The sequence below is a fragment of the Bombina bombina genome, chromosome 7, assembly GCF_027579735.1.
Source record: "Bombina bombina isolate aBomBom1 chromosome 7, aBomBom1.pri, whole genome shotgun sequence".
Lineage (NCBI taxonomy): Eukaryota > Metazoa > Chordata > Amphibia > Anura > Bombinatoridae > Bombina > Bombina bombina.
This window is the reverse complement of record NC_069505.1, coordinates 142,502,963-142,519,554: the sequence shown is the minus strand read 5'-3', so window position 1 is coordinate 142,519,554 and position 16,592 is coordinate 142,502,963. Positions and strand designations below refer to the sequence as shown.

Below are 16,592 nucleotides of genomic sequence, written 5' to 3'. Positions count from 1 at the left end.
CAAGGCCAGTCATCAAATCTCTCAATTGAGATTTAAAATAATAGAAAGAATTGAAAGACCCAGGAGAGGTGGAGACAGGGAGATGATATTAAAGAGACAGGAGGCATTCTGGATTTTTAAACTTGATACCTTGCACCCTAGGGGTCTTAATAGGGATCTGGATTGGTCCCTGTTTTTATAGGTCTATTCCTCTTTTCTTCCAGCATTAAAAAAGTAAAAAATCCAAAATTTAAGGATTAAGATTAACTATTTTATAAATCTTCTCCTTTGCATCAGTTCTAATTGAGAAAAATATAGGAATATTTACCTTTGTATAGATAATATGTGATGTGATGTTTTTTTACCACTAGGAGGTGATATCTAGTGCTGAGTGAGTTATTTACACACCTGAATGTACACACCTGAAGGGTATAAGTAAAGTGAACTTGCATTGTAAAAATTATACACATGATTAAGGGGTGAACCCCGCAATGTTGTGTTTTTATTCTCTTATCTTTCATGCGGATAAGGTGGTTCTTCATACTAAATTGGGGTTTCTTCCTAAAGTGGTTTCGGATAGAAATATTAATCAGGAAATTATTTCTTCTCTCTGTCCCAATCCTTCTTCTCATAAAGAACGTCTGTTGCATAAATTGGATGTTTTGCGTGCTCTAAAATTCTAAATACAAGCGACTAAGGATTTTCGCCAGGTTTCTGCCCTGTTTGTTTGTTTCTCAGGAAACCGTAAGGGTCAGAAGGCTACTTCTCTTTCCCTCTGGTGGAGAACTATGATTCGTTTTGCTTATGAGACTGCTGGACAGCAGCCTCCTGAGAGAATTACAGCTCATTCCATTAGGGCTGTCTCCTCTTTCTGTGGAACAGCTTTGCAAGGCTGCAACTTGGTCCTCTCTGCATACTTTTTCCAAATTTTCCAAATTTTCAACTGAGGCCTCTTTTGAGAGAAAGGTTCTTCAAGCGGTGGTGCCTTCTGTTTAGGTCTGCCTGTCTTGTTCTCCCTCCCTGTTAATTCTGTGTTAATTCTGTGTCCTCTAGCTTAGGTACTGGTTCCCACTAGTAATTGAATGACTTTGTGGACTCTCCATATCTTAGGAAAGAAAACAAAATGTATGCTTTCCTGATAAATGTATTTATTTCCGGATATGGAGAGTCCACAACCCCACCCTTTATTAAGACAGTTATTTTTACTAAACCTCAGGCACCTTTACACCTTTGTGTTATTCTTTTTCTATTTCCCTTCTGTCGAATGATTGGAAATTATGGGTAGGGGAGTCACACTTAACAGCTTTGCTGTGGTGTTCTTTGTCTCCTCCTGCTGGCCAGGAGTGATATTCCCACTAGTAATTGAATGACGTTGTGAACTCTCCATATCCGTAAAGTAAGAATTTTTTCAGGTAAGCATAAATTTTGTTTTTGTGTGATTTCTCACCATGCCAGCAAGTTTTTAATCATCAGAGTGTTTATTTCTAACAGTTATGGTGACCATTGATCCAACTAACCCACCTAAGTGAGTAAATATGTCACTAACCACAATTAATATTTTTTCATACAGTATTATAAATCTAAATGGAGTATGTACTCACCTGTAAAGATTATTATTAAATTTATTGTAGGAGGAAAGTGTGATGAGTCCCCCCCAAGCAGCAGACAGAGAGAAGAATATCTGAGTAGCAGCATCTTTCCAGACCTGAAACATATTGAAAAAACTGTTGTGTTATAACTGTTATAGAGGCGCAGAATAGAGCCTTGCTGAGGCTGAATATGGCTCTTCACTGGGACAGCAGACCGATTTAAAAACAAGCTGTGATATTTCCCAAGAAAAGGACAGTTTTCCATATCCTACACTATGTTTTTGAAGAGTATACGTACACTTGTAATAGTCCTAGTCCAGAACTACTAATCAATTGTAGAAGACGAGTAAAAATGTAGGCTTTAGCCTATCTTTAACAATCAGTAGCATATTATATATCTCCCACACACACTAGCAGCTTTTTTCTTCCATGACTTTTTTTTCAGACCAGCCAATCAGTGTCTTATCTTATAATGTACTATATATACCTTTAACACATAGTTAAAACCCTAAATGCAAATTGATTTACAATAGTTGCAAACTATATTAAAGTGCGTATATGTTCCTTACAAGGTGTAAATGTTGTTTTGCTAGTTTAAGATAATATGCATTTTTGCAAAGCAACACACATGTTAGATAACGTATATGCATGTTTCAAAACACATTTATTTAAAAGATCATGACAAGTAATTTTAATGACTTACAATACAGTCACAACTTCATGTAAACCATTCACCATATAATAGAAAATGACCTAGTGATGAGTTTCTTGTCTCAACATCATCTATTGCATGTATACATCATCTATTATATAGAAGACACCACTAGAGGGCACCTGTTAAAGGCACAGTAAACACATTCAGCTAGATTACGAGTTTTGCGGTAACAGGGGTGCGGTGCTATCTTGCAGTTTATTCTCACCGCTCACTTACCTGCAGCGCTGGTATTACGGGTTTTTATCAACCCGGCGTTAACAGGCAAGAAGTGAGCGTAGAGCAAAATTGAGATCCATACCGCACTCCAATACCAGCGCTGCTTAAGTCAGCGGTGAGCTGGTTATACGTGCTCGTGCACGATTTCCCCATAGACATCAATGGGGAGAGTCAGCTGAGAAAAGGTCTAACACCTGCAAAAAGCAGCGTTTAGCTCAGTAACACAACCCCATTGATTCCTATGGGGAAATAAAAGTTATGTTTACACCTAACACCCTAACATGAACCCCTGAGTCTTAACACACCCCTAATTTTACACTTATTAACTCCTAATCTCCCACCTTCGACATCGTCGCCACCTACATTATATTTATTAACCCCTAATCTACCGCTCCGGACATCGCCGCCACTATAATAAACATATTAACCCCTAAACCTCCACACTCCCGCCTCGCAAACATTAGTTAAATATTATTAACCCCTAATCTGCCACTCCGGACATTGCCGCCACCTACATTATACTTATTAACCCCTAATCTGCTGCCCCCAACATCGCCGATACCTACATTATATTTATTAACCCCTAATCTCCCTCACCCAATGTCACTGCAACCTACCTACATTTATTAACCCCTAATCTGCCGCCCCCCAACGTCGCTGCCACTATTCTAAATTTATTAACCCCTAAACCTAAGTCTAACCCTAACACCCCCTAACTTAAATATAATTTAAATAAATCTAAATAAAATTAATATCATTAACTAAATAATTCCTATTTAAAACTAAATACTTACCTGTAAAATAAACCCTAAACTAGCTACAATATAACTAATAGTTATATTGTATCTAGCTTAGGGTTTATTTTTATTTTACAGGCAAGTTTGTATTTATTTTAACTAGGTAGAATAGTTGCTAAATAGTTATTAACTATTTAATAACTACCTAGCTAAAATAAATACAAATTTACCTGTAAAATAAAACCTAACCTAAGTTACACTAACACCTAACCTTACACTACAATTAAATAAATTACCAAAATGAAATACAATTAAATAAATCAAATACAATTAGCTAAATTACAAAAAAATAAACACTACATTACAGAAAATAAAAAACAAATGACAAGATCTTTAAACTAATTACACCTAATCTAATAGCCCTATCAAAATAAAAAAAGCTCCCCCAAAATAAAAAAACCCTAGCCTAAACTAAACTACCAATAGCCCTTAAAAGGGCCTTTTGCGGGGCATTGCCTCCAAGAAATCAGCTCTTTTACCTTTTAAAAAAAATACACACAACCCCCCCCCCAACAGTAAAACCCACCACCCACACAACCAAACCCCCAAATAAAACCCTAACTAAAAAAACTAAGCTCCCCATTGTCCTGAAAAGGGCATTTGGATGGGCATTGCATTAAAAGGGCATTTAGCTCTATTGTGGCCAAAAGCCCTAACCTAAAAATAATAATAATACACCCTTAAAAAATCCTAACACTAACCCCTGAAGATCCACTTACCGGGAGAAGTCTTCATCCTTCCGACGCGGAGCGGATCCATCTTCAAGAAATCCGGCGCAGAGCATCCTCTTCCAACGACGACTACCCGAAGAATGAAGGTACCTTTAACAGTCATCATCCAAGATGGCGTCCCTTAGATTCCGATTGGCTGATAGAATTCTATCAGCCAATCGGAATTAAGGTTTAAAAAATCCTATTGGCTGATGCGCCGGATGTCTTGAAGATGGACCCGCTCAGCGTCGGAAGGATAAAGATAGAAGATGCCGTCTAGATGAAGACTTCTGTCCGTCTGGAGGACCACTTCTGCCCGTCTGGAGGACCACTTCTGCCAGCTTCGTTGAGGACATCTTGCCGCTTGGATGAAGACTTCTCCCGGTAAGTGGATCTTCGGGGGTTAGTGTTAGGATTTTTTAAGGGTGTATTGGGTGGGTTTTATTTTTAGGTTAGGGCTTTGGACCGCAATAGAGCTAAATGCCCTTTTAAGGACAATGCCCATCCAAATGCCCTTTTCAGGGCAATGAGGAGCTCAGGTTTTTTTAGTTAGGGTTATATTTGGGGGGTTGGTTGTGTGGGTGGTGGGTTTTACTGTTGGGGGGGTTGTGTGTATTTTTTTTTAAAGGTAAAAGAGGTGATTTCTTGGGGGCACTGCCCCGCAAAATGCCCTTTAAAGGGCTATTGGTAGTTTAGTTTAGGCTAGGGTTTTTTTTATTTTGGGTGGGCTTTTTTTTTTATAGGGCTATTAGATTAGGTGTAATTAGTTTAAAGATCTTGTAATTTGTTTTTTATTTTCTGTAATTTAGTGTTTGTTTGTTTTTGTAATTTAGCTAATTGTATTTGATTTATTTAATTGTATTTCATTCAGGTAATTTATTTAATTGTAGTGTAGTGTTAAGTGTTAGTGTAGTTTAGGTTTTATTTTACAGGTAAATTTGTATTTATTTTAGCTAGGTAGTTAGTAAATAGTTAATAACTATTTAGTAACTATTCTACCTAGTTAAAATAAATACAAACTTGCCAGTAAAATAAAAATAAACCCTAAGCTAGCTACAATGTAACTATTAGTTATATTGTAGCTATCTTAGGGTTTATTTTATAGGTATTTAGTTTTAAATAGGAATTATTTAGGTAATGATAGGAATTTTTATTTAGATTTATTTTAATTATATTTAAGTTAGGGGGTTTTAGGGTTAGACTTAGGTTTAGGGGTTAATAACTTTAGTATAGGGGCTGCGTCGTTGGGGACGGCAGATTAGGGGTTAATAAATGTAGGTAGGTGGCAGCGATGTTAGGGGCAGCAGATTAGGGGTTAATAATATTTAACTAGTGTTTGCGAGGCTGGAGTGCAGCGGTTTAGGGGTTAATATGTTTATTCTAGTGGCGGCGATGTCTGGAGCGGCAGATTAGGGGTTAATAATTTTATTATAGTGTTTGCGATGCGGGAGGTCTTCGGTTTAGGGGTTAATAGGTAGTTTATGGGTGTTAGTGTACTTTTTAGCACTTTAGTTATGAGTTTTATGCTACAGCTTTGTACCATAAAACTCATAACTACTGACTTTAAAATGCATTAGGAATCTTGACAGGATAGGGTGTACCGTACACATTTTGGCCTCCCAGGACAAACTTGTAATATCAGCGCTATGCAAGTTCCATTGTAAAAAGCCTTTACGAAATTTACGTAAGTTGCTTTGTGTTCAGGCCAAAAAAAGTGTGCGGTGCCCCTAAACCTGCAAGACTCGTAATACCAGCGGGCGTGAAAAAGCAGCGTTAGGACCTGATAACGCTGCTTTTTCACCTTAACGCAAAACTCGTAATCTAGCCGATTGCACTTACAAGACATTTCTGTTATGTTGCTATATGGCAGATCAGTAAAGTTTAAACAATTTTTAAAACAAACTAACATCCTTTTTACTGCAACTGTTTTTGCTTTATTTGGAGGAGCTTATTTTGGCTTTAGTTTAAAGGCTAGTCATAATGTCAGTATAAATGCATAGTTAACATTTACGGCAAGTAGGCACATATATGTGGCATGGTTAGCTTTGATGCAGGGTGCATTTCAGTTTCTGAGAATAAGAAAATCCTTAATATTCAGAGCTAAATTACATGGAAAGAGGACACAGTTATATCATTAATTATAACTAAACATATTATATAAATATCCCAAGATGTTTACTGCTCATGTCATTGATTTTCAAAATGGCGGACATAAATATCCATAAGATTCTCATATTTATTAATATTTCCTGGGCTAACAGGCAAATGTTTTAGTACCTTGTCTAATGTGTTTATGACTATGTCATTCTGTCTCTATTAAAAGTAAAAATACTACTGATATATTTCTTGTTAAGATTCTAAGCATCGCTGAAGTCAGTTACTTTTTTATTATGACAAAAGTGTGCACATAAAAATAAGACAACCCACCATGGCATCTTTCAGCTTCTCCCATTTGGGGGTGATAAAATACCACATTCCAGCTCCAGCACCTGGTAGAGTTACTCCCCGGATGAGAAGGATAATGAGAACCACATATGGAAAGGTGGCTGTAAAATATACAACCTAAAGACCAAAGAAGAGCAGTGTCAGTCCCTGATAAATAATACTGTAAGAGAGAGTGTGAGCAAAGCAAGAAGCAGTAAGTCAACATCACAAAGACAGAAGAGAAAACAGATCCCTGAGAGATCAGAGACTACAGATTCCCTCCGGGTGTATCTGACTTCTTTCTCATATGGCTAAATTAATATTTGTATGCCGATTTTGGGTACTGATCATCTATAAATGGAAATACGTCTCCACGCATTCATCTTGGTAAATAAATAGATAACAAATACTGTTAGTAAGTTTTCATTTAATTAAATTATTGTTGTATTGATGATCACTTAAAACTCAGTTTTCCACCAAAGATCTCTTATTATTTTTCTTTGGTGGAGTTTATATTTCTAATACAAATGAGTGCATCATGCTTCTGCTTTGCAATACAAGGCTATAAAATGGTTCGCTTATGTGAATTCATATTTCTACTCTACAAAAAGAGTTCGTAGACATATGAGTGCCATAAGTACACCCGGAGAATGTTGGTCATATTCACAGTCTGCTGCAACCTGGAATAGAACGTACATTACGACAATCACAAAAGCTCACGGTAACTATATGCACAAACTGAAGGTATCACAAAAGGCACAATTATTACGGGACATGACATGAAAAAACACCAACCTCATCTAGTTTGAATGTCTGTCTGCAAGTAGTGTGGACTGATGTTCAACCACTCACACCTTGTCTACCTATCTGCAGTGAAGGATACAGGGAAGTGCACTGAGACGTTGTATTGGCTGTTACATGTGTCACAAAGCTGTAATGTAAAGAGTTGTGTTCTAATACTTCTAATTCCTGAAGGAACATTCTAGTGTAAACAAATAAAACACTGTGTTTTCAAAGAGCTTTTTTAAAAACAAATTCCATTCCCTTACTATGCGTTTAACCCCTGTATAATTAAATATACAGTCAAAGTTGTGGTCCTTCCTTTGCCACTCTACATGAGAAGACAGAATACATGCGTATGCTCCAATCACTGCCAGTATCCTCTTTGGGAGAAGAAAAGGGGTGTTCACGGAATGCCATTTGGATTAGTTTTTTAAATGGTTAAATACATTATGAAAGAAAGGAATTGATTATTTTGATTAAAAAAAATAAAATGCTCCCAAAAAACACAGCTTTTTTATGCTAGCACGTTCTATTAAAGGGACACTGAACCCAATTTTTTTCTTTCAATAGAGCATGCAATTTTAAGCAACTTTCTAATTTACTCCTATTATCAATTGTTCTTCGTTCACTTGCTATCTTTATTTGAAAAAGAAGGCATCTAAGCTTCTTTTTTTGGTTCAGTACTCTGGACAGCACTTTTTATTGGTGGATTCATTTATCCGCCAATCAGCAAGAATAACCCAGGTTATTCACCAAAAATTGGCAGGCATCTAAACTTACATTCTTGCATTTCAAATAAAGATACCAAGAGAATGAATAAAATTTGATAATAGGAGTAAATTAGAAAGTTGCTTAACATTCCATGCTCTATCTGAATCACAAGAGAAAAAAATTCGGGTTCAGTGTCCCTTTAATGTCTAAAAAAAATACTCCTAATGTTAAAAGTGTGCCTACTTCTCACTAATCTTTCAAAAAACTTTAGAATGTTGAGATATTATATGGGGACAATTCCAGGTAGAAAGTCATATACTTCATATGGCAAATCCCCTTAAAGGGACTATGACACATGAAATAAAAAAATTATATTTAAACATTAAAAGATCTAGGTTTATAAACCATAAATGACCTGAAATAAGGAAACCTTTATTTATATTTTTTTGGCACCCTCTAAAAAGCAAACAATTAGATATTATGCCAGCATATCTTTTAGGTAGGGCCTTTAGTATTCATAAAGCTCTTTAAATTAGCTAGCACAGCTTGTGATTGATATCATTTGTATATGATTGGCAAAGGTAAGTCTTCAAAATATTTTCAAAAGCTGGCTTACTACATGAATCAAAAGTAACCATACAGTGTTCAGATCACTTGACTATTTTATTATTTAAAAGGATTCAGACAGACAGAAGTGCAATGAGTTAACTGTAAAATTCTAATATTCTAATATTGTTAATTATCAAGGATAGCTCATAATACTCATGGTTTTACCTGCATCTTTATTTTATAGCTTGCTAAGATTATAATAAATGGGATAGAAAAGTCAAAACTTAAATGAACATTAATTAATTTCCATTAGCGAAACTGCTTCTAGTAAACGTTATTACTGTTTCAGCAGCATATGCACATATGCTATGTGTGACTAGAGGATCCGGATTCAAACACCATGCCTACTCAGAGAGCTGCCGGTGGTGTGTATTGCGTCAGTGAAGACTTTATGTTTGGTTTGTGAATGCTGGTGCCAGAGGCGTAACTAGAAACCACAGGGCCCAGGTGCAAGAATCTAAGAAGGGCGCCCCCCCCAAAAAAAGTGAATTTGATACATATCTTTTTTTTGTTTTTTTTTAATTTAACACAGAAAAAAAATGTGAATCAGATTACATGTCTGCAAAAGGAGGTACCCTGTGCCCACAGTCTGTGAGATGGTCTGACCCCCTATTACTGTATATAGTGACACGGTTTAACCCACCAGTACTGTATAAAGTGAGTTAGTGACACAGTCTGTAGTCTGCCGGCGAGATGGCTGTCCTGACCCTACCCGCCCAGTAATTTATAAAGTGACCACAGTAGTCTGTGACATAGTCCAGCCCCCCGTACTGTATATAGTGGTACTGTATAGTGACACTGTTTACCCCCCGCCCCCCCCCCCCCCATGCTGTAGTAACAAGGTCTGTAATTTGCTGGTTCCACAAACCTACACACACACACACACACATACATGCATAAATACACACACAGTCACATACATACATACACACACAGTAACATACACACATACACACATAAACACCAATGGGTAAAACAGAAACACTAACCCCTGTAGTCAGAGACACTAGGGAAGCATCATGTCACACTCACATGATATCAGTGCAGGCAGTTGCAGAGGTCGCAATTGCCCAGTCGTAAAATTGCGGAATCTGCACCCCCTGTAGTTCCGCCCCTGGCTGGTGCATAGGGCACACAGCATATGTGCATATGCTACTGGAAAACAATAGTAACTTTTACGAGAAACAATTTTGCTAAGGGAAGTATATTGCAAAATTATTTCTATTTAACATTTAAATGCACCCATGCACGTTTCCATTTTTAAATTTTTACCCCTTTAAGATATTTAAGAACTAAACTATTATCTTATGAAGCAGAATTTCTTTTCAACAATACAATGTAGCAACAATAATCTAAAATTCTCCTTGCTTATTGAGACGATCCTTCCTTCTTCATCTACCAGTTCATAACTAATATATTGCAGTTCTTTTTGTCAGTGTTTTGCAATCTCAAAAAAACTGATCTAAAATAAATTAGTTGGAAATAAATTGTAAGTAAATGTTAGTAGAACATTTTTAATATTAAAGGGACACTAAACCCAAATTTTTTCTTTCGTGATTCAGATAGAGCATGCAATTTTAAACAACTTTCTAATTTACTCCTATTATCAATTTATCTTTGTTCTCTTGCTATCTTTATTTAAGCAGGAATGCTTAGGAGCCGGCCTATTTTAGGTTTAGCCCCTGATTTAGATTTATCAAATGTCGGGCGGACATGATCCGCTGCGCTGTCGGCATTTATCATTGCACAAGCATTTCTGGTGAATTACTTGTGCAATGTCGCCCCCTGCACATTCGTGGCCAATTGGCCACTAGCAGGAGGTGTCAATCATCCCGATCGTATCCGATTGGGATGATTGCTGTCCGCCACATCAGAGGTGACGGACGAGTTAAGGAGCAGCGGTCTTACGACCACTGCTTCTTAACTTATGTTTCCGGGGAGCCAGAAGGCCCCTGCGGAAACAGCAGCATACGCTGCATGATAAATCTACCCCTTAGTCACCAATAAGCAAGTGTAACCCACATTCTGAACCAAAAATGGGCCGGCTCCTATGCTTTATATTCCTGCTTTTTAAATAAAGATAGCAAGAGAAGGAAGAAAAATTGATAATAGGAGTAAATTAGAAAGTTGCTTAAAATATCATGCTCTATCTGAATCATTAAAGAAAAGTTTTGGGTTTAGTATCACTTTAAGTATCAGCCATTTTACAGTTAACTCAATCACCTCATTGCTGTTTTAGTCAATCTGTATCCCTTTAAAAAAAAAAGTCTCATTTTTAAATGTATGATAGAAAGTTTAGTACTTCAACATCCCTTTAAAGGAATGCCCTTCCCATGATTTGCACAGAGCTTTAACACAAGACTAAACAAGGGTTGGATATCTTCTTTACTACTTACCAGAAAGCCATTGTTCCTATTAAATATATATATATTTTTTGATTTCTAGCTCATATCAGTATCTCATGAGTAGCTTCTCTCTGTTGTCTCTTTAAATGGAAATCAGAGTAGAGCTTTAACAGTTAATATGAAGCTGTGAATATTACCTGTCCATTACCCATTCTGTCAAAAAACATATAATAAAAACAAACTTGGCAAAGACAATGTAAAGCACGGCTACACTGTTGAAAAAGCAAAGATGAGCAGTAGGAAGGTAAGATTTTATACTTACCCTGACATTTCAATTTCAGTAAAATATTTGTTGAGAAAAAATTACATTTCATACCTAGTTCAAGACAACAAAACCCCCAAAATGTATTAGATCATTAAAGCAATTTTCATGAAAATCTGTCAGAATATTCAGGGACAGTGGGCGAAATTCACTAACAGTACTTTAAAGCCTCTCTAGCTTTTTGTGTGTCTCTCCAGCTTCATGAAATCCTGTGTTATTCTATGGAGTTGGCTCACTTGTGAATGGAGAGATGAATAAACTTTAGCACAGGGATAGGGAACCTGAGACACTCTTGATGTTTCAGACCTACATTACCCATGACGCTATATGATACTCTGAAGTCCAGTTGAGCATCATGGGAAATGTAGTTCTGAAACATCTGGAGGGCCAAGGTTCCCCATCCCTGCTTTAGCAAGTCAGCTGCATAGAATAAGTAGAATATTAAAACCACAGACAGTACAAGGCACGTTATTGTTTTGACATCTTATTTCTCAGTAGTCAATGTTCATTGAGTTCATTAGAGCTTGATCCTTAAAAGGTCTTGTAATGTATTAGTGCTATTCCATAACATACCATGGGGCACATTAAACATTAAATCTCAATGCCCAACCATTTCACTCTTATGTTTAATGGACTTTTTACATGTTTATCAAATCTAGAGCCCTTCCTATTATTGAACACTGATGCATTTTATGATTACGCTATTGCTTGCATATTACTATGTGTTTAACCCCTGGGAGCTAGTTGAACACAGGTGAGCCTAAGACAAGAGGCATATAATATGTGTATCCTCCAATCAGAAGCTAGCTCCCAGTAATACATAGCTCCTGAGCCTAGCTGTTTAGGCTTTTCAGAAAAGGATACCAAAAGAACAAAGTAGATTTGATAACAGAGGTATATTGAGAAAGCTTTTAAAAGTAGATGCTCTGTCCAAACCATAAAAGTTCAATTTTGAATTTTATTTCAGTTTAATGTAATGTGTAACACATCAAAAGCTGCCCCCTTTGCAGACTTCATGACTCCACTTTGTGCCTCTGATCTAGGTGTTCTAGCATCTTTTGCATGAGATATCAACCTATAATAGTCTAGGTCCTTTATGGTCCAGAATGTATTCTCACTGCACAGTCAGGATATTGAGGAGTTAGACAATATGTTAGACATCTGGTATTATGGTTATTATGGTGTATCATGTACATATTGGGGTGAGGTGAGTCCAGCTTAAGTTATGTTTAAAGAATGTATTATAACCATGAGATTTTCCCTTATGAGGGATCCCATGGTTCAAATACAGCTCATCGGGAAATAAAATTAACGAAAGGCACCACATAGTGTAGTAAAGCTGTTTTTATTGCAGGGTGCTTAAAAAAAGCATGCTGAGATCTTACAGTTCCCCTGCTAACTAATCATTCTCATCTGGAAGCCACAATATCACCACAGGACCAGATGAAGTTTTTAAAGAGAAATTGGGTCATCTTAAAAGTAATTGTGAAATAGCAAGAATCTCACAGTGAAGAAGGCAACATATTTCGTAGCATCATGTAGGTTGTTCAATCAGCCTTCTTCTTGACCTTGATGCTCAAACACTGTATCAGTGGTATTCCATTTTGTTGTGTCCTAAACCATACAGCAGTTCTTCCAACAGCCAACCAGTGGCAGGGACATTCCTTCTTAAACTCAAAATAACATAAACTGTAGCTCTATACTTTTATTTATACACAGGAAATCTGGCAATGGCTCCACTTCTTTCATTATATATTCTAGACATTAATGTTTTGCACTAAAGTCAATAATATTGTGTGTTTAGAGTGACAAGAAGGGAAACTGTCCCTCTTGGTCTCTGTGAATAAATATTTAAGACCAGGGGAATTTAACACCCCACCTTCGTTTTTATATATTTTATAATCCCCAATAGCTAGTTTTGGTTGGTGTAAACACAGCCCCACATCGTGGCTCCATCTTCCTGTGTCATTAGGTTCTGTTGATGTGAATGTGTTTTATGTTGTTTTTTTTAATATGATGTAAACATTTTATTTTGTAGCTCCTCCTCCTTAAAATTATGGGCTGTGCTATGCCGAACACTATAGAAATAAGATAGAAAAGCTGGAGAGGCTGTAAAGATACTTGGTGAATTTAGCAGAGTTTTATCTTGTACAGCCAAATCAATGTCAACCCATTTATATTCTTTAATTTTTATTCTTGGGGGGTCCTGTGCACGTATGAATTTTGTGTAGACAATTAAGGAATTAACACTTTATTTAACACCAGGGCTTACTTCTGTGCTTTTCCCAGTGCAAATTGCAGTGACAACTGCCTTACATATAACATGATAATATATTGATTATTGGGTGCTTAGCATCATGGTATTTGGAGTTAGATGGGAAACTTACATCTTCCCCTTTACATAGCCATAAGCTCATCATATAATATAGCTAAGGACTATCTGAATAGAGAAATAAGGAAGAAAGACAAATGTCCAGTCAATAACTGAGGAACAAATCTAGATATTTTGAGATTGATTAAATAGGGTGCTTGTGTGGGTATTAATATACCAATACTTTGAATATGTTGGTAATTGAAAACAAACCTCTTACCACACAGTAATTTGACCTCTTTTCTTTTTCACAATTATACCTAGACTTATACTAGCATGTCTAACAGGAAAATGTACCAATCTGCAGACGGACAAGTTCTCAAGCAGAGAACCTGTCCATCTGTTATTCAGTCCAGCTCCTCGTCTTGGGCAACCAATTGCATGCAAGCAGGGCCTGTCAGTCTCCCCACACAAGTGAGTTTGATGCAATTTATCTCTGCCACATAGGATACCTAGCAAAGACTGCTTCTTAAATTTGTTGTTTTCACTCTTGCAAGCCTGAAATGTAAATTCTCAGGAAATACAACAGATCACATTAACTGACAAGTTTGGGCCAGGAGACCAGTACAACACACATTTTAACAAGTGTCAAATGTGATGATAATGAACATGAATACACTATTAGACACAAGACTCTGCACTATATGATAATGTGAGTAATCTATACACTAATACACATGTGGCACTATGTAATAAATGTAGAGTACCTATACATTGATAACAGATATGCTGCACTGTATAATAATGTTGAGGGTTCATACACTACATAACAGAACAGGATTCCCTATATAATAATGATGGGCGCCTATGCACTGATAGTGAACACTGTGCTGCATAATGATGATAAACATTTATACACTGAAAATAAACACACTGAACTGTATAATTATTATACTTATTATCTATACACTGAAAAAGGACTTGTCTCGCAGCATATCAAAAATTGTAGAATTGTCCATCATCTCCAATAATAGGCTATGGGTGGAGGTGTGTCCCGCTGCTGTCACCAGCACCATCAACTTTTACGAATTCTGCTAAATTTTGCAGAGAGCACAAGGGCTGTTCTGTGATATTTAGGCCAAATGCTTCCAGTTGTTCTGGCTAACTTGCACTATTTGCCTACCTATGTTTCAGGGAAGCCCCTTCCCATTCTAGCCATTAAGACATTTCAGCTGAAAAATAAATATAATAAATTAAAATGAAAAAAATGGCATGCACCAAATTTGTGCCCTTAGGTAGTCACTTGGTCTGCCTCTATGTACTACCAGCCCTTGGAAGTAGTTTTTAGTTTGTTTTTAGTTTTAGCTATTTTAGGGGGATATCTGTGTGTGCAGGTGACTATTACTGTGCATAATTATTAGGCAACTTAACAAAAAACAAATATATACCCATATCAATTATTTATTTTTACCAGTGAAACCAATATAACATCTCAACATTCACAAATATACATTTCTGACATTCAAAAACAAAACAAAAACAAATCAGTGACCAATATAGCCACCTTTCTTTGCAAGGACACTCAAAAGCCTGCCATCCATGGATTCTGTCAGTGTTTTGATCTGTTCACCATCAACATTGCGTGCAGCAGCAACCACAGCCTCCCAGACACTGTTCAGAGAGATGTACTGTTTTCCCTCCTTGTAAATCTCACATTTGATGATGGACCACAGGTTCTCAATGGGGTTCAGATCAGGTGAACAAGGAGGCCATGTCATTAGATTTTCTTCTTTTATACCCTTTCTTGCCAGCCACGCTGTGGAGTACTTGGACGCATGTGATGGAGCATTGTCCTGCATGAAAATCATGTTTTTCTTGAAGGATGCAGACTTCTTCCTGTACCACTGCTTGAAGAAGGTGTCTTCCAGAAACTGGCAGTAGGACTGGGAGTTGAGCTTGACTCCATCCTCAACCCGAAAAGGCCCCACAAGCTCATCTTTGATGATACCAGCCCAAACCAGTACTCCACCTCCACCTTGCTGGCGTCTGAGTCGGACTGGAGCTCTCTGCCCTTTACCAATCCAGCCACGGGCCCATCCATCTGGCCCATCAAGACTCACTCTCATTTCATCAGTCCATAAAACCTTAGAAAAATCAGTCTTGAGATATTTCTTGGCCCAGTCTTGACGTTTCAGCTTGTGTGTCTTGTTCAGTGGTGGTCGTCTTTCAGCCTTTCTTACCTTGGCCATGTCTCTGAGTATTGCACACCTTGTGCTTTTGGGCACTCCAGTGATGTTGCAGCTCTGAAATATGGCCAAACTGGTGGCAAGTGGCATCTTGGCAGCTGCACGCTTGACTTTTCTCAGTTCATGGGCAGTTATTTTGCGCCTTGGTTTTTCCACACGCTTCTTGCGACCCTGTTGACTATTTTGAATGAAACGCTTGATTGTTCGATGATCACGCTTCAGAAGCTTTGCAATTTTAAGAGTGCTGCATCCCTCTGCAAGATATCTCACTATTTTTGACTTTTCTGAGCCTGTCAAGTCCTTCTTTTGACCCATTTTGCCAAAGGAAAGGAAGTTGCCTAATAATTATGCACACCTGATATAGGGTGTTGATGTCATTAGCACACCCTTTCTCATTACAGAGAGGCACATCACCTAATATGCTTAATTGGTAGTAGGCTTTCGAGCCTATACAGCTTGGAGTAAGACAACATGCATAAAGAGGATGATGTGGTCAAAATACTCATTTGCCTAATAATTCTGCACTCCCTGTATATATATATATATATATATATATATATATATATATACTGTAAGTGTATACATGTGTATTTATTATGTATTCGTGCAAATATATATATATATATATATATATATATATATATATATATATATATATATATATATATATATATATATATATATAGTAAAGTAAGGTGAACTGTTACCATCCAAAATGTCCACAAAATTGAAGACTAACAAAGTTCAAATTACAGAGGATAAATGTCCAAAAAGCAAATTAGCTTGCAAGTAAATAAATATTTATTTAATGTTAGAATTATATCCTGCAAATGTC

At 37.0% G+C, this 16,592-nt stretch overlaps 1 protein-coding gene across 1 annotated transcript in view; it reads right to left on the bottom strand.

Annotated features, from left to right (window-relative positions):
* Window positions 1-16,592, bottom strand: part of SLC6A5 (solute carrier family 6 member 5) — a 188,306-nt gene that overhangs the window by 111,605 nt on the left and 60,109 nt on the right. The window contains exons 7-8 of the mRNA XM_053689312.1: window positions 6,434-6,568; window positions 1,581-1,684 (exon numbers count right to left, since the gene is read on the bottom strand). Of these exons, the coding sequence (XP_053545287.1) occupies window positions 1,581-1,684; window positions 6,434-6,568 (239 nt within the window). The remainder of the gene's footprint in view (window positions 1-1,580; window positions 1,685-6,433; window positions 6,569-16,592) is intronic.